The 20,051-nt window shown below is 38.4% G+C and overlaps 2 protein-coding genes across 2 annotated transcripts; both read right to left on the reverse strand.

Annotated features, from left to right (window-relative positions):
* Positions 1-4,783: 4,783 nt before the first annotated feature.
* Positions 4,784-5,364, reverse strand: LOC117212591. The gene has a single exon (XM_033457507.1). The coding sequence runs from the start codon at positions 5,362-5,364 to the stop codon at positions 4,969-4,971; it is 396 nt and encodes a 131-aa protein (XP_033313398.1). The 3' UTR covers positions 4,784-4,968.
* Positions 5,365-5,370: 6 nt separating this feature from the next.
* LOC117212596 lies at positions 5,371-5,680 on the reverse strand. The gene has a single exon (XM_033457511.1). It carries the CDS (start codon positions 5,677-5,679, stop codon positions 5,371-5,373), a length of 309 nt encoding a protein of 102 aa, XP_033313402.1. The 5' UTR covers position 5,680.
* Positions 5,681-20,051: the final 14,371 nt, after the last annotated feature.

The raw sequence follows: 20,051 nt of genomic DNA on the forward strand, positions 1-20,051 counted from the left end.
TTACGATGATGAGGAAGATGAAAGTCCGAAGAAAGGGCTCTTGAAGCAAATGTTTTGCCTTCCATTAAATTAAGCTGAATAAGGCTTATTTAATATTACGAGATTGCCTCTAATTAATAGCTAATATAAATTTTGTAGATTGCAAGAGATTTGAGACCTGTAACGAAGTTAAAGTTTACAGAATCCTTGTATTAAGTATTGGAAGAAAAAAGTATTTAATTTGCGTCACATATATATGATCGTGTTGAACTCTTCTTTCACATGGTGCTGCAATTTAAGCGTTATTAATGGGTATTATTTTCAGCTATTTTTAGAAGAGAAATTAATTAAAATGGAAAATGTACCTGACTGCTTCGATTAATCTCGTAGGTAATATGTCATTCCGTTGCGCAGTCGTTCTATTAATATTTACGAGCATTGTACGATCTATTATATCGCTTGCATGAACGTATTCACTAAAAACAATAGCAACAAAATATTTCTAACGAACTAATATCTATTTAAGAAAAAAATATTGTGTATTATAGATTAATTACGTTTGAGAAAAAAAATATAGCGAACGTAAGTATAAAATTTCTAAAAAAAAAAACTAATTTTTGTTTTTTACATTTTTCTTTTTCTTTGTATTTAATGTTATAATACATTAGTGAAACACTTCTAAAAGGAAATTGTTGATCACAATATATTAAAGGAAGAAGGAAGAAATAATCTTAATCACATCACAATTTTTAGTATTACATATACAATCTTGCAAATATTTTTGTTTGCATTCCAAGGATGTGAAAGTTATATAGTAAATAATTTTGGTATCAAACTTTCTTTTATAAGTAATATTATATTAATTTTTTCGATGCATTTTGTTCAATACTTTCTTTTGTTATAAGATAGTAGAAATAAAAAGTTAAAATTGCACAAAATGATAAGGATTGTTTTTGTATTCTAATTTCCAGTTTCTATTACTATTTTCATATTTCTAATATAAATTAAATATTATCATTTTTGTAAGCTAACGATATTTATAGGGATATAAAATGAAGGTCTTCCACTGCCATATCTTTTTGTATCCATTGCAAACCTTAGATCACCCTATGCGCGATTAAGAACGCAAAAAAATTCACCTCCATGTTATTTTGTTAATACCTTTTGTTATAGTAAAATCTAACAAACAAGATTACGAGTAGGATCTAAATTAATTTCTGATTAATAAACATAATACAACCTAAATTTTGTGCAATTTTATATTACTACTTTACGTTTAAACAAGATGTTAATCATTTTACATTGATCGATTTTAAGTTATTTTTTTATTGTTACATTGTACCAAAATTGTTTACTACTGACGGTTATTCACTCCTGTGATGATTATAAATATAAAAAGACCTTAGAAAGTCTTGGAAAAAATAGAGAATTATGAAGATTCGACATAAAAATTAAGATAATCCGAAAGGAATTTAGAATAAGGACACACACGAAAATGAAATTATCAAAACACTTTATATGGAAGGTGTTTTACAAAAAATTAGTCCATTTTCTTAAATTCACACATGCCGGATATGTATACTATAATATGCAGAGTGAGACATTTTGATTCTTACAAATTTCAATTAAGATCCTTGAATTGAATTAATTGAATCAAAATAAAAGTCTTATGTTGAACAATACGATCGTTCTTTTTTTTGGAAATATAATATTTATCTTCTTTCATTATCAAAAAAGTCATCACAAATATGTCTATAAGCTATAAATAATGAAATATTTTTTCTAAATTTGCTTCTTTAATGTATCACATTGAAATTAAAACATTGAAATTTAATACTTTCTTTTCACAATGTTGTATTTCATCGTACTTACTGCAAAAGTAATAGTAGTAAATATGTAATTATATATATATATATATATATACATGTAATATATATACATATATATACATGTAATATTTTTTATAAATATTAATTTAATGCTGTTGCGAATATTGCAATCAGTATTCTCATGGATATCTATTCATTCTATAATTCAAAAATCCAATTTTTTTCTTTATAGTATAGTAGCAATTAGAAGCTGAAATAAACAAATTATTTACATAATTGAGAAAAAAAGAAAATATAATATTATAAATAGATTTTAAACAATAGATAACATAATGGTATACATATGTATATTTTCTTAAGAAAGAATACAATAGTTAGGAAGACACACCTGTAGACTAACTGTTAAAAATTTTAGTTTTGGATTGCAAAGACTAACTATTTTTAAATTTAATTATGGTCACAAATATGTGTAAAAAGTCGCTTTCATTGTTTTTTCTCTCTAAAAATTATGAGTTAAAAAACATTACTCCTTGCACGACTTTCATTTTTGTTAATTTGGGCAGGAATGATTTTGAGTACAGTTGAAGTACATTAGTAAAATAATATATTCCAAAATAATTTGTCTAACGAATAAGGAAGTATTGTTTTATTTTCTATCATGTATTAGCAGTATTATATTTATAAGTAATTTTTGAACATATGTATAAGTTACTGTTTTTCTAATATTCAAGTTATTTTCTATCACTTGAATGATCTGATTAATTGGCTGCTATATTTATATTTAATTATAAACATATGAAACATGCATTATGCTAATAAATAACAAAGTATTGTTTTAAAAATAAGTATATATTCGTGTTAAAAAGAAACATATCAATGAAAATTTTAAAAATAAAAGCTTCTGAAATATATAATTATAGAATTTACAATATGTCTGCATGTATTCAATAAAGATTGAAATGTATCTTAAGGTTAACATTTTATGTGTTTATATAAAAGATATTAATTAATTTCAATTAATATCAGAGATTACATAAATGACATAAAGAAGATCATAATTATTATTTCACTTTACTCTTCATTGTTTGAAGTCATATAATATGCGAATACTAACTTTATAAACAGAAATGAGGTTTAATTAATTAAAAGACATGGTTCTACTACTTGTATTTTAAGTGCCTCGCCCTGTATACTAAATGTATATATATTTATGCATGTACATAATTTAAAAAGATAATTGTACTTTGGTTTACTGTTTGGTTTATATATATATATAGATATCATTTTAAATATTGTAATTACTTTATAACATATTATTATTGTTGTTCAAATGGATAGCATTATCTTCCGTTGTAGCACTGTCGTTGAAACGAAATTGAATCAGTCAATTTTTTTTTGTAATTATTCACAATTAATTTTCTATATTATTTGATAGTGTTTTGTATTACAATGAGATGCTTTTTCGTGTGTCGAAAAATATGTTCCATACGGCAGTTCCAAGAATATAATTAAAAAAAGAGTATATTAAACAAAGATGGCTTCTGCTGCAAGTAAAGACTACGAAGATAAAAAATTATAGAACTACGTTATTTAAATATTCTATTGTTAGCGCTCAAAATGAAAAGAGAATGCTTGTTATCATTTATATATATATACATATACACATGTGTATATATGTATATGAAAGGAATTTTACAGTATATGCCTTGCTGTTCGAAACTCAGTTTTCCATCGTACTGAACTTCAATTCGGGCGAAGGACGAGTTTGTACACTGATGTAATTACTAATGTTAAGTAACAACGTTCGAAAATTATTCGACGATTAATTAAAATATTAATTATATAACCACGAGATCAGAACGGAAATTTTCTGTAGTGCATTTTGTTTTTATAACAAAATGATAAAAGTAATAATAGTTAATAATGGAAACCCAAATGAAGAAGAGTTTTGTGTAGTCGCTTTGTTTATAACGAAAAAATATAAGCGTAAGAAAAATCAAATGGAAATAAATGGAGGAAAAATTTATTTCTTGAATTATTGTAATGAGTGACTGATAAATTAATTAAAACATTCCATTCATTCTTTTTTATCGATGATATATATAGTAATATTTAGTAATGCTAATGATTTATTGATACCTATATCTCAAATTGTATCAAAATGTTACTATATATATGAAGTTAATAGGAATTTTATAAATTTTAACTTATGTTTTGTAGTCTGACTGTTATCAGTTATCTGATATATACTGTATAAATAAATTTTAATAATAGCATTTTAAACCCTGCGTTGTTGAATTATACTGCTTGAATAATGTCCGAGTTTTTTAACCCTTAAATAAAGGCCTTACAATCAGATATTTATTTATCTTCGTTCGAAAAGGATATTAACATTACTATTTTTGAAAAATATTTTATTTATTATTTTATCTATTACCTTTTATAGTGTCGTTATTGATTTTTAATAATATTTTTACTTAGTATTGTTGAAAATAATATTGTCTTAAAACTATATTCATTGTTTCCCTTTTTGTAGTTCAAGACATAGTATTGCAAATTTTACTCATAAAGAATTAATAAGTCTAATATAGGTTCAAATATGGCTGACTACTTCTTCATGGAACACATTATTGAGTTTGCTTCTCAGAAGATCAACATCCTGAAAGAGAATAATGCTTTGTAATTTTTCTTAAAATCTTAGCAAGTAAAATAAGAAAGTTGCTTATTTAGAATAAAAATGTTACTATATAAAATATGTTTTTTACACAAATATTTAAATTTAATTTAATTAACATTTAAACATAAATTTTACAGATTACAAAAAATTTATTTTAGATACTAATGTTTTTATTCTTTAAATGAAACATTTATATAAAAATATGTAAATAATGTTTATATAATATTTAAATAATGTTCTATTTATTTTATTTTATTATTGCTTAGTCCATGCCTTTCGGATTTGGACAAACTTTCGGTTTTACATCTCTTATGTCTATTTCTCTTCTTATATGTCTACCTCCCCTCTTTTCCACTCTATTCTATTGCACTACCTTACTTATTCTATCTCTAAAAACTAAAACTAGAAACTACAAATTAGCAACTAATGACTAAAAACTATTGCAACTTTGGTCTTTAGCCTCCTTGCTGTGCATCCTTCCTGTCATTTGCCCTTCTCTTCTCTATTATTGCTTTCAGTTTTGTTAGACCTTCTCCATTTAGCGTTAGTCTCATTTAGCGTTTTTCCTGTGTCCTTTGGTCCTCCCGTTATTTCACATTCTTCTATTACATGTCTCAGGTCTCCTTCTTTCCTTCTACATAGTCTGCATCTTTTTCCTCCCTCTTCTTTCCAGTATTCCCTTGCTTTGGTCTCGTTTCCGCATCTGAATCTTGTCAGTATTCTTCTGTCCTTCCACTTCATCTTTCCTTCTAAGTACTTTGGTAATTTTTCTTTGGCTATATTTCTGTAGTGTATATTGTACTTGGACTCCCTTATCCTTTCCCCACTCTCTCCTGCTTTTCTCTTTCTTCTTTCTTCTATAATTTGGTCTGTTGTCATCCTTCATTACTCCTCTCCTGCTTCTATCTGCGTCACTCCCTTTCTCACCTCTTCTAGTTCCTTCTTTCTCTTTCTTGCTCTTTTCCCTTCATGGCCATTTCCCCAGTTTCTCTCTCTTTCCTTTATACACTCCTTTACTAATTCCTTTTTTGATTCTAGGGCTTTCCCTTCATGCCTTGCTGCTCTTTTTAATGCTTTTTCTTTTATTTTTATTATCTTGCATTCTTCTATCAATATATAATTTGGTGTTGTCATATCTAAGCCTAATATCCATTTCGCATATCTCCTTTGTATTCTATCTAGTCTTTCTTCCATGTTCCAGCCCCACAAACATCTTCATTCTCCTTTTGTAGTCCTGTTTGAATATTCTTTCTTTCACGCTCCATGTTTACTTCATTGCTATTGTTGCTCTCCTTTTCCTGTCTTGTATGTGCTTCTCATCACTGCCGTTTTTCTGTAGTATATACCCTAGTATATCTTATCTCGTCCACTTCTTCTAATTCTTGCTCTCCCCATTTCCATTTTCTTTGTCTTCTTTTGTTCCTTCTTTTTTCAAAGACTACTATTTTGGCCTTTTCCGTGCTCAGTTCTAATTCGGCTTCCTTTAAAAATTTTTTGAACTTCTCTAACATTTCTTTTAGTTCCTTTTCTCTATCCGCCATCAGCACAATATCGTCTGCATATGTTAGTGACCAGTTCGCTGTTGAGTGCGGAAGCGTTCAGACGTGTCTCTAGTGCCCAGTGAAGTCCGAAAACAACACGTGTCGCCCAACCGTCGAAAGTGAACACAGCCAAGTGTTTCCTACCCTTTAGGGAGAAGACAGTCCCACGCACCTAACCCCAACCCGAATACTAGTCTCATAGCCTCACGACTAGTTATTCATTTTGAATTGACTAGCTCGATGATGGCCCAGCAATCGCGATCAAGCTCTCCTGAGCAAAATCGCAACTACCCCGCGCTACCTCCCCCGTGGCAGAAGTGCAGCAGAACCCTCCGCACCAACGACGCTAATATTACAAAGAAACGGAAAATAGAAACATCAAAACCAAACACGATCGACACGCGGAACGAATAATCAACGATACAAATAAACACCCACAACAGGTTCGCCGTATTGCAATCCACTAACGACGCCATGGAAATCGCAGACCCGCCGCCAAGCCAACAAGCACAGAGAATCCCCCCTCCCCCACCAATATTTGTGGATGATATCATCGACATACAAACAATGATCAAGTCCTTAGAGAGAGATATCTCCAAGGACGACTGTTACGACCGTTCGCGGAGAGACGTGATCGCGAGATAGCACGTCAACGAGAGTTGTAAATTCTCGCTACGATTATGTTAATCGACGCCGCGAAATAGTCGTTCCCCTGTTTCGTTTAGGATAACAGAGGTGGTTTAATGAATATAGCACTGTGTTAACACTAATAAATTAACGTTTATTTCAACAACTTATTAATTAGAAGGATATAAATGGAACAACAAAGGAAATGTAACTACGTAATGCGCGATATAAGATATGTATTGACTGTTTGGCTTCTCGAAACGTTCTGCCCGCCTTTCGATTTTTTCCGTTTTTTCTGGAAGGCGACCCCCACTACGTTCGGATCACGCCACATTCTTTTACGCCGGATAAAATAACGGCCACGAATCGAAGTTTCTGGAGGTCGCCCTGCTTAATAAACTATGCGCTTGCCACTACAATGTTTGTTTGTCGGGCAGCCACGACGATCCGCCCGCGACATTCTAGTGCCGCGACCGACGGTTAAGAATATGATCTATGGCAAGCCGCATGGCGTAACAACGACTACAACCTGAAGATTAACAACAACAAAATAAAAATTCTGCCGACAACCCCTGACGCATACAGAAAAATCACCAAACTGCTTAAGACCTTGAACGCCAAATTCCATACTTATCAACTCAAATAAGAAAGACCTTTTCGAGTGGTTCTACGCAACATCCACCACTCAGCAGACATAGATGAACTCAAAATCGAACTCTCCAAACTCGGCCACGAAGTCATCAACGTAAGTAATATAAGGCATAGAGTCTCGAAAGACCCGTTATCCTTATTTTTTATAGACATAAAACAACAATAAGGAAATTTACAACATCAGTCGCCTAATGAACGCAATAGTAAAATTCGAACCACCGCTTGTTAAAAAACAGATAGTGCAATGCAAAAGGTGCCAAAGATACGGTCACACGCAAAAATACTGCAACCATACCTTCCGCTGCGTTAAATGCACAGGTACACATCCCACTGACCAGTGCAGTAAATCACCGGAAACCCCAGCGAAGTGTATCCACTGTCAAGGTGACCATCCTGCCAACTACAAAGGCTGCTCAGCCTACAAAATCCTGTACACAAAAAAGTACCCTAAACTCAGAGCAAAAGAGGTAACCAATCAAATACCCAGTCCTCCTAAATTCACTACTACCTCAATCCCCTTAACCAATCAAACACCCAGTACTCCTAAATTCACCACTACTTCAACCTCCTATGCCCGAGCAGTACAAGGAATCCAAAATAATCCGAATAGCCACAAGGACCTTTCTCAAAATAGTGTCCCCAATTCACCAAACACAGACAACGTCTCTAGGCTTGAAAAGCTAATAGAGAAACAATCAGAGCAAATAAATAATTTGCTATCGCTACTAACACTCATCATGGATAAATTAGTACGCCCCGACGTAAAATAAAACCAAGACGCATAGCTCTTTGGAACGCCAACGGTCTAGCGCAACGCAAATTTGAACTAGAACTCTTCCTAAAACACCAGCAAATCGACGTAATGCTCGTATCGAAAACCCACTTCACCGACAAAAACTATTTGAAAATAAATGGTTACAAATTCTACCATACCCAACACCCCAGCGGAAAGGCCCACGGTGGCACCGGAATCATAATCAAAACAAGTATTAAGCACTACGAACTTCCATCATTCCAGGAAGACTATCTCCAAGCAACAAACGTAGCAATAGAAGACTGTCATGGTACAATCGCCACTTCAGCAGTATACTGCCCTCCCAGACACTCCATCGCCAAAGAAGACTTTGATAACTTCCTGGACACCCTGGGCAATAGATTCATAGCTGGAGGAGATTATAACGCCAAGCACACTCAATGGGGCAGCAGACTGGTTACAGTAATAGGCAAAAACCTCTTAAACAGCATAATAACCAACAACCTCAACTACCTCACCACATACCAACCCATATACTGGCCCACAGACACTAACAAAATACCCGACCTTCTTGACTTCTTCGTAACTAAAAATATCTCATCAAGACACGTCCAAATCAACTCCTCGGCTGATCTCTCCTCTGATCATTCCCCCGTGATAGCAACAGTCAGTTCAACAATCATCGAGAATACACCAAATGGCTCCGTTCACAACCAACACACCAACTGGCAGCTCTTTAGAGAAGTCTTTAATCACTCAACTTCAGCCTTAACCTCACTAAAAACTAAGGAAGGAATTGAAGCAGCCACGGAATACTTAAACACGAGCATAATAAACGCCATCCGCCTCTCCACACCGACAAAGACGTCCATCAGCAAACAAGAATATCCCCAATACATATTAAAAAAAATAGCAGAAAAACGTAAACTAAGAAGAGTATGGCAGTCCCATAGAACACCGGATGACAAATGCAAACTAAACAACGCAACTAGAAAGCTATCCAAAATCATCAAAAATTACAAAAATGACTGTTTTCACAAATATCTTGCCAATTTGTCCCCCACAGCTGACTCCAACTACTCACTATGGAAGGCCTCCAGGAAACTCATGCGCCCCCCACAAATAATCCCTCCAATCCGCCGTCCGTAAGGTGGATGGGCGCGTAGCCTTATAGAAAAAGCCAATCTGTTTGCTAAATATTTGTCTAAAGTATTCAAACCCCATTCCTAAATACCTGCACACTCCCTTCCAAATGTCCCCTCCTATTGAACCCTTCACTTCTGCAGAGATTATAGAATCAATCAGTCGTCTAAATCCCAAGAAAGCAGCACGGCACGACCTAATAGGCAATAAAGCAATCAAGGAACTTCCCATAAAAGGGATTACACTAATCACATCGATTTTTAACGCTATTCTTCGCCTTGAATGCTTTCCTAAGGCCTGGAAAATCTCACTGATTTCCCTCATCCCTAAACCCGGAAAACCGATATATGAAACTAGCTCCTATCGCCCACTCAGTCTTTTACCTACCCTGTCTAAACTATTCGAGAAGATGCTCACGAATCGACTCCTTCCACTCCCAGAGGACTTGAAAACACTCCCAGATCACCAATTCGGCTTTCGGAAACAACATTCAACAGTAGAGCAAATCCATCGCATGACCCATACGATCAGTCAAACCCTCGAAAAGAACAAATATTGCTCAGCGGTATTCCTAGACATCCAACAGGCATTCGACAAAGTATGGCATGAAGAGCTACTATAGAAACTTAATCCTACCACACCCCTACTACTCCATCCTAAAATCCTACCTAACCAATAGACAATTCATGGTTAAATGCTTAGACACCTCTTCCACAACATTCCCAATAAAATCTGGCATACCCCAAGGTAGTGTCCTCGGACCCCTACTGTTCTCCATCTACACTGCCGAATTACCTATATCAAACGAGATAACAATAGCAACATTTGCTGACGACACAGCGCTATTAGCTACCCACGCAGACCCGGTAATTGCCTTATCCACTCTCCAGCGAAGTCTCGACTCCATGGAAAATTGGTTTCATAAATGGGGCTTCAAAATTAACGAAAAGAAATCCTCACATGTAACCTTCACGCTCCGAAAACAAACCTGCCCCCAGGTCACCATCAACAACACAACAATTCCTAGCAAGGACTCAGTCAGATTCCTGGGCATGACCCTGGACAAGAGACTAACGTGGAAAAACGCATCTCAGATAAAACGAAGCAACTAAAGGACAAACTAAAAAAATTCTATTGGCTCACGGACCGACGTTCCAAACTAAACATACAGAATAAAATTATCCTCTACAAGACCGCAATAAAACCTGTCTGGACCTATGGAATCCAACTATGGGGAACAGTTCTGCCCGAGCTAAACGCACGTGTGAAACAGTGCTCCGGAGAATGTGCGGCAAGTGGGGAAGAGAAAACTACAAACGGTTACGCCTATAGCCAAGAAGTGGAAACCCGTGTCCTATATCAAGAAGACTAGCAAACCAACTATGGAAAATATTCCACCGATAAGAATTATAAACAAACAAGATCAATATTACATACACAAAACAACAGATATATTAAAAACAAGTCAACCAACAAACCAAGGACAGGACTGCTCAGCCACAATAGAAGTTGACATGGAAAACAACAAAGCAACAACTCAACAGGACGAAAGCTGGAAGGTAGCCAGCTATAACAAAAAAAGAAAAATAACTGCCAACCTAGATATGGAAAAGCAGCGATGGCTGCAAGAATTACCGCTAAGAAACTCCTTCAGCTCGCTAACAGAAGAATCAGACGACGACCCAACAAGCAACACCACAACCCAATTAACACACATCACAAAACCACCACCAATATTTGTTGAGGCGCAAATAATAGACCCGCTTATCGATCAACCTAACAATATTGTTGGAAAGGATAGTTACACAATAAAACAAACAAAACTAGAACAAATAAAAATCCAAACAAACACCAGAAAATTACAGAAAAGTTATGAAAGAATTAAGGGGAAAAATGCCATATACCACACATACCAGCTCAAAACGGAAAGGAGCTACAAAGTACTTATAAGAGGACTGCACCCAAAAATTAACACAAAAAAACTAAGTGACGAATTAGCAAAGATGGGCCACCAAACAAGAACTATAAACAATATTACAAGGTACGATACGAAGCAACCACTACCGCTATTCTTAATAGAATTAGAACCTAAAAATAACAACAAGAAAACTTTCGATATTAAAAAAATCATAAACACACTAATCACAGTCGAGCCACCCAGGCACAAAAAAGACATACCACAATGCATGAGGTGTCAACAATATGGACACACTAAAAATTACTGCAACAGGAACCCGGCGAGTGTCAAATGCGCAGAAAAGCACCTAACAGCGAACTGCCCACACACGGGAAAAATAAACGACGTAAAATGTTACAATTGCGGTGAAAATCACCCAGCGAGTTACAAAGGCTGTCTAGTAAGAAAGCAACTTCAAGGCAAACATTTTCCGCCGATTCGAAACAGGACACACAACAATTTCCACACGTAGCAGGATAACACAGAATCTATGACAACACCAAATCCACAGCACGTAATGGACAATAACCACAGTAACACCAACACCATTAGTAGCCGAAGCTACGCGCAAGTAGTCAACCGGTCGTCACCCTTAGACAATCAAGAATAGAGCAATCACAGCAACGACACTACAGAAATCGTAGATCTATTAAAACATTCCATAAAAAACATCGAAATACTTACAAAAATGATAAGCGAACAAAACGAAGTCCTCAGACAGCAAATACAACAAATAACATTCATGTTACAATTACTTACTAACATGATGAGCAAAAAATAAAAATAGACACGCTTAAAATAGCAGCTTGGAACCCTAGCGGCCTACAACAAAGGGCCCTAGAAACTAAAACATTCCTGTACAGCAATAACATCGATATACTACTCGTCTCAGAAACACACCTCACAATAAAAAACTACATAAAAATACCGCACTACACCGTATACGACACCAAGCATCCCTCAGGGAAAGCACACGGAGGGACGGCAGTAGTAATAAAAAACGACATTAAACATCACCTACACAGCCAGGTCAGTAAGGAACATATACAAGCAACCACCGTTACCGTACAGACTAACAGCAACCAACTGCAGTTGTCAGCAGTATACGTACCGTCGCGACACAAAATCACAACACAAATGTGGGAAGACTACTTCCGATACTTAGGTGGCAAGTATATTGCAGCGGGAGACTATAACTCAAAGCACACACTATGGGGATCAAGAATCACCACACCTCGAGGCAGAACCTTGGAAAAATACATTAGAAATAATAACCTCAATATATTATCCACAGGAAGACCCACATACTGGCTGACAGATCTTTTTTTTTTTTTTTCGTGGAGGAAACCTTCATACGCACCCCGCGCCCTCCGGGGAGAGGGCGCTGGGTAGTGCCGGATTCGTACCGGCTAAAACCTCCACGGTGGCCTGTCCTGACGCCTGAGTCGAGATGCACCCGGGATCTCTCCCGAATTACTACCGGTTGCCCCCGGGCGTCTATCTCTCCTTCTTTGTCGAAGGGAGGCGTCCTGCTCTTCTTGGACCGCTGGGGGGAACCACGCCCCCTAGCGCCTCGCTCCTGCTGCGTCATCCTGGGGACCCCGTCCCCTGACGCCTCTTCCTGGTTCAACGTGGTCCTGACAGGCGTGGGGCCCACTAACTTTTCCGAAATTCTCCGCACCGGATCGGCGCACTGGCAGGTGCCGCGGACACCGCCAGCTGCCATCCGTCTATGAGAGAATATCAGATCCGTCGGGATTGCTCACAGGACTCCGTGGGGGCCACCAACTTCTCCGAAATTTCCGCACCGGATCGGCGAACTGGCTAGTGTCGCGGGCACCGGCCAGCCGCCACCCGACTATAAGAAATATCAGATCCATCGGTGTTTCCCAGGGTAGTCCTGTGTCCCGGGGGCTTCTGCCTGCCTCGTGCTCCTTGGATAGTCCCAGAAAAATGGCTTCGGTGCGCCTCCTTCCTCTTCGTCAACGCCTCACGGAGCGGTCACCCATCCTAGACCGCTCCGTGACCGCTGCTGCTTAACTTTCGTGATCGGCCGGGAACGAGTGTTTCCAGCGCGGCTAACGGCGTTGACTGGCCGACAGACCTGAGCAAAATACCTGACATGCTAGACTTCGCAGTTACAAAGGGACTAAACGCAAATAAACTAAACATAGCACCCAGCCTCGAGCTTAACTCCGACCATACGCCTATAATAACTACATACAGAAACAAACCAATACTTTACAGCAGCACAGAGAAGCTATGCAATAAAACCACCAAATGGCAAATATTCAAAGAAATAATAGAGAGCAAAATCAGCTGCAACATCCCACTGAAAACATCTGAACACATCGATCAAGCAGTAACAACACTCACAGAAACTATCCAAGAAGCAGCAAGGGCAACCACTATACCTGAAACAACCAACAGACAAACAAAAACAGTTCCACTAGACATCCTCGAAAAAATTAGAGAAAAAAGACAAGCGAAAGCAAAATGGCAAAAACACAGAACAAAAGAAAACAAAAAACACCTAAAGAAACTCGTAAAAGAAATAAAAAACAAAATAAAAGAGCACAACAACAACGAGTTCACAAAGTTCATCGAGTCACTATCTGCTCACGAGAACTACAACTACTCCCTCTGTGGAAAGCCACAAAAAAAAATAAAGAAGACGACAAAAATGGTACCAGCAATCAGAAGAGCAGACAACACATGGGCAAGAAGCAAAGAAGAGCAAGCTGAAGAATTTTCCAACCACCTATGCAACACATTCACCCCACACAACATCAACAACAGCAACCACAATAGTCATACGGACGAGGATGCGCTAACTACTAGTACACCAACTGACAATCACTACACCATACCGAAAGCAACAGCACAAGAAATCAGAAACATAATTGAGAAAACAAAAAACAATAAAGCACCAGGAATCGACCTAATTAACGGCAAAATCTTGAAAAACCTTCCGCCAAAAGCGATAAGACAAATCACAATAATAGTAAACGCAATACTAAGAATACAATACTTTCCAAAAGCTTGGAAACTGGCACAAATCATAATGATACCCAAACCAGGCAAGGACCCACACGAAACCAAGTCCTACTGACCAATCTCATTACTTCCTGTGTTCTCTAAGATACTAGGGAAAGTAATTTACGACCGCATAAAACCTATAATAGAGAAGAAAAAATTAATACCGGATCGCCAATTCGGATTCAGAAACAAACACTCCACAATAGAACAAACGCACAGACTGGTCAATGAAATCCTACAGGCGCTGGAAACAAAACAATACTGCACGGCACTCTTTATGGACATCGAAAAAGCATTCGATAAAATAAACCACACTAGCCTACTACAATCAATCAGGAAACAGTTTCCGGGGCAGATATACCAATTAATCAAATCATACTTAAGCAGCAGAAGCTTCATAGTAAAAATCAAAGACACACACTCGGAAGTTAAAGAAATCAAGGCAGGAGTTCCGCAAGGAAACGTCCTAGGCCTATACACGGCCAACATACCAACAACTAACAATAGCAAAATACTGACATTCGCGGATGACACAGCTGTACTAGTCAGGCACACTAACCCTGCAACAGCAGTTACATTACTACAAGAACATATCACAAAAATAGAAAAGTGGCTTCAAGTTAAACAAATTAAAGCAAACCCCGATAAATGCAACCACATTACATTCACACTGCGAAAACAGATACCACCAAACATTATACTGAACGGCACGCACATAATACAAACAAGGCAAGTCAAATTCCTAGGACTCCACTTAGATACACGACTCACATGGAAACAGCATATTAAAGCAACAATAGACAAAATACAGATGGCAAGGAGACAAATGTACTGGCTAACAAGTCGAAAATCCAAACTAAGCATAGAAAACAAACTAAAAATATATAAAATGGTCATAAAACCAATCTGGACGTACGGAATAGCACTATGGGGAACGGCAGCAATGAGCCATATAACCAAAATAGAGGCAACGCAATCGAAAATACTCAAAACAATAGTAAACGCGCCATGGTACGTTAGGAACGAGGACATACGGAAAGACCTGGGAATACCAACGGTCAAGGAGGAGATTAACAAAAGTGCAAGAAGGTACGGAGAAAGAATAGCAACGCACCCAAACCAGCTGGCAGCGGAAACGGTAAGTATTTTAGATTGCATTGCCTCTATTTTGGTTATATGGATTAGGTTATATGGATGCGCATTAGGTTCGGAACGCGGGATCGAATCCCGGCGACCGAAGTCCGATTTTTATTCCATGATTCTAAGTAGGAAGAAAATATAGCAGTACCCCCAGCAGCGACATCTACAGCCACCAGCCACAATCATCACGGACTGGACTCATCCTCTACAGTATGTTGGCCGTGTATAATGTGTATAAAATTGGTCCTAGGACGTTTCCTTGCGGAACTCCTGCCTTGATTTCTTTAACTTCCGAGTGTGTGTCTTTGATTTTTACTATGAAGCTTCTGCTGCTTAAGTATGATTTGATTAATTGGTATATCTGCCCCGGAAACTGTTTCCTGATTGATTGTAGTAGGCTAGTGTGGTTTATTTTATCGAATGCTTTTTCGATGTCCATAAAGAGTGCCGTGCAGTATTGTTTTGTTTCCAGCGCCTGTAGGATTTCATTGACCAGTCTGTGCGTTTGTTCTATTGTGGAGTGTTTGTTTCTGAATCCGAATTGGCGATCCGGTATTAATTGTTTCTTCTCTATTATAGGTTTTATGCGGTCGTAAATTACTTTCCCTAGTATCTTAGAGAACACAGGAAGTAATGAGATTGGTCAGTAGGACTTGGTTTCGTGTGGGTCCTTGCCTGGTTTGGGTATCATTATGATTTGTGCCAGTTTCCAAGCTTTTGGAAAGTATTGTATTCTTAGTATTGCGTTTACTATTATTGTGATTTGTCTTATCGCTTTTGGCGGAAGGTTTTTCAAGATTTTGCCGTTAATTAGGTCGATTCCTGGTGCTTTATTGTTTTTTGTTTTCTCAATTATGTTTCTGATTTCTTGTGCTGTTGCTTTCGGTATGGTGTAGTGATTGTCAGTTGGTGTACTAGTAGTTAGCGCATCCTCGTCCGTATGACTATTGTGGTTGCTGTTGTTGATGTTGTGTGGGGTGAATGTGTTGCATAGGTGGTTGGAAAATTCTTCAGCTTGCTCTTCTTTGCTTCTTGCCCATGTGTTGTCTGCTCTTCTGATTGCTGGTACCATTTTTGTCGTCTTCTTTATTTTTTTTTGTGGCTTTCCACAGAGGGAGTAGTTGTAGTTCTCGTGAGCAGATAGTGACTCGATGAACTTTGTGAACTCGTTGTTGTTGTGCTCTTTTATTTTGTTTTTTATTTCTTTTACGAGTTTCTTTAGGTGTTTTTTGTTTTCTTTTGTTCTGTGTTTTTGCCATTTTGCTTTCGCTTGTCTTTTTTCTCTAATTTTTTCGAGGATGTCTAGTGGAACTGTTTTTGTTTGTCTGTTGGTTGTTTCAGGTATAGTGGTTGCCCTTGCTGCTTCTTGGATAGTTTCTGTGAGTGTTGTTACTGCTTGATCGATGTGTTCAGATGTTTTCAGTGGGATGTTGCAGCTGATTTTGCTCTCTATTATTTCTTTGAATATTTGCCATTTGGTGGTTTTATTGCATAGCTTCTCTGTGCTGCTGTAAAGTATTGGTTTGTTTCTGTATGTAGTTATTATAGGCGTATGGTCGGAGTTAAGCTCGAGGCTGGGTGCTATGTTTAGTTTATTTGCGTTTAGTCCCTTTGTAACTGCGAAGTCTAGCATGTCAGGTATTTTGCTCAGGTCTGTCGGCCAGTCAACGCCGTTAGCCGCGCTGGAAACACTCGTTCCCGGCCGATCACGAAAGTTAAGCAGCAGCGGTCACGGAGCGGTCTAGGATGGGTGACCGCTCCGTGAGGCGTTGACGAAGAGGAAGGAGGCGCACCGAAGCCATTTTTCTGGGACTATCCAAGGAGCACGAGGCAGGCAGAAGCCCCCGGGACACAGGACTACCCTGGGAAACACCGATGGATCTGATATTTCTTATAGTCGGGTGGCGGCTGGCCGGTGCCCGCGACACTAGCCAGTTCGCCGATCCGGTGCGGAAATTTCGGAGAAGTTGGTGGCCCCCACGGAGTCCTGTGAGCAATCCCGACGGATCTGATATTCTCTCATAGACGGATGGCAGCTGGCGGTGTCCGCGGCACCTGCCAGTGCGCCGATCCGGTGCGGAGAATTTCGGAAAAGTTAGTGGGCCCCACGCCTGTCAGGACCACGTCGAACCAGGAAGAGGCGTCAGGGGACGGGGTCCCCAGGATGACGCAGCAGGAGCGAGGCGCTAGGGGGCGTGGTTCCCCCCAGCGGTCCAAGAAGAGCAGGACGCCTCCCTTCGACAAAGAAGGAGAGATAGACGCCCGGGGGCAACCGGTAGTAATTCGGGAGAGATCCCGGGTGCATCTCGACTCAGGCGTCAGGACAGGCCACCGTGGAGGTTTTAGCCGGTACGAATCCGGCACTACCCAGCGCCCTCTCCCCGGAGGGCGCGGGGTGCGTATGAAGGTTTCCTCCACGAAAAAAAAAAAAAAGATCTGTCGGCCAGTATGTGGGTCTTCCTGTGGATAATATATTGAGGTTATTATTTCTAATGTATTTTTCCAAGGTTCTGCCTCGAGGTGTGGTGATTCTTGATCCCCATAGTGTGTGCTTTGAGTTATAGTCTCCCGCTGCAATATACTTGCCACCTAAGTATCGGAAGTAGTCTTCCCACATTTGTGTTGTGATTTTGTGTCGCGACGGTACGTATACTGCTGACAACTGCAGTTGGTTGCTGTTAGTCTGTACGGTAACGGTGGTTGCTTGTATATGTTCCTTACTGACCTGGCTGTGTAGGTGATGTTTAATGTCGTTTTTTATTACTACTGCCGTCCCTCCGTGTGCTTTCCCTGAGGGATGCTTGGTGTCGTATACGGTGTAGTGCGGTATTTTTATGTAGTTTTTTATTGTGAGGTGTGTTTCTGAGACGAGTAGTATATCGATGTTATTGCTGTACAGGAATGTTTTAGTTTCTAGGGCCCTTTGTTGTAGGCCGCTAGGGTTCCAAGCTGCTATTTTAAGCGTGTCTATTTTTATTTTTTGCTCATCATGTTAGTAAGTAATTGTAACATGAATGTTATTTGTTGTATTTGCTGTCTGAGGACTTCGTTTTGTTCGCTTATCATTTTTGTAAGTATTTCGATGTTTTTTATGGAATGTTTTAATAGATCTACGATTTCTGTAGTGTCGTTGCTGTGATTGCTCTATTCTTGATTGTCTAAGGGTGACGACCGGTTGACTACTTGCGCGTAGCTTCGGCTACTAATGGTGTTGGTGTTACTGTGGTTATTGTCCATTACGTGCTGTGGATTTGGTGTTGTCATAGATTCTGTGTTATCCTGCTACGTGTGGAAATTGTTGTGTGTCCTGTTTCGAATCGGCGGAAAATGTTTGCCTTGAAGTTGCTTTCTTACTAGACAGCCTTTGTAACTCGCTGGGTGATTTTCACCGCAATTGTAACATTTTACGTCGTTTATTTTTCCCGTGTGTGGGCAGTTCGCTGTTAGGTGCTTTTCTGCGCATTTGACACTCGCCGGGTTCCTGTTGCAGTAATTTTTAGTGTGTCCATATTGTTGACACCTCATGCATTGTGGTATGTCTTTTTTGTGCCTGGGTGGCTCGACTGTGATTAGTGTGTTTATGATTTTTTTAATATCGAAAGTTTTCTTGTTGTTATTTTTAGGTTCTAATTCTATTAAGAATAGCGGTAGTGGTTGCTTCGTATCGTACCTTGTAATATTGTTTATAGTTCTTGTTTGGTGGCCCATCTTTGCTAATTCGTCACTTAGTTTTTTTGTGTTAATTTTTGGGTGCAGTCCTCTTATAAGTACTTTGTAGCTCCTTTCCGTTTTGAGCTGGTATGTGTGGTATATGGCATTTTTCCCCTTAATTCTTTCATAACTTTTCTGTAATTTTCTGGTGTTTGTTTGGATTTTTATTTGTTCTAGTTTTGTTTGTTTTATTGTGTAACTATCCTTTCCAACAATATTGTTAGGTTGATCGATAAGCGGGTCTATTATTTGCGCCTCAACAAATATTGGTGGTGGTTTTGTGATGTGTGTTAATTGGGTTGTGGTGTTGCTTGTTGGGTCGTCGTCTGATTCTTCTGTTAGCGAGCTGAAGGAGTTTCTTAGCGGTAATTCTTGCAGCCATCGCTGCTTTTCCATATCTAGGTTGGCAGTTATTTTTCTTTTTTTGTTATAGCTGGCTACCTTCCAGCTTTCGTCCTGTTGAGTTGTTGCTTTGTTGTTTTCCATGTCAACTTCTATTGTGGCTGAGCAGTCCTGTCCTTGGTTTGTTGGTTGACTTGTTTTTAATATATCTGTTGTTTTGTGTATGTAATATTGATCTTGTTTGTTTATAATTCTTATCGGTGGAATATTTTCCATAGTTGGTTTGCTAGTCTTCTTGATATAGGACACGGGTTTCCACTTCTTGGCTATAGGCGTAACCGTTTGTAGTTTTCTCTTCCCCACTTGCCGCACATTCTCCGGAGCACTGTTTCACACGTGCGTTTAGCTCGGGCAGAACTGTTCCCCATAGTTGGATTCCATAGGTCCAGACAGGTTTTATTGCGGTCTTGTAGAGGATAATTTTATTCTGTATGTTTAGTTTGGAACGTCGGTCCGTGAGCCAATAGAATTTTTTTAGTTTGTCCTTTAGTTGCTTCGTTTTATCTGAGATGCGTTTTTCCACGTTAGTCTCTTGTCCAGGGTCATGCCCAGGAATCTGACTGAGTCCTTGCTAGGAATTGTTGTGTTGTTGATGGTGACC

The sequence above is a fragment of the Bombus bifarius genome, unplaced genomic scaffold (assembly GCF_011952205.1).
Source record: "Bombus bifarius isolate JDL3187 unplaced genomic scaffold, Bbif_JDL3187 scf7180000008325, whole genome shotgun sequence".
Classification (NCBI taxonomy): Eukaryota; Metazoa; Arthropoda; class Insecta; order Hymenoptera; family Apidae; genus Bombus; species Bombus bifarius.

Coding starts and splice junctions, on each gene's coding strand:
- LOC117212591 (XM_033457507.1), bottom strand. CDS start 5,364: ATGACAACAGACCAAATTATAGAAGAAAGAAGAAAGAGAAAAGCAGGA.
- LOC117212596 (XM_033457511.1), bottom strand. CDS start 5,679: ATGGAAGAAAGACTAGATAGAATACAAAGGAGATATGCGAAATGGATA.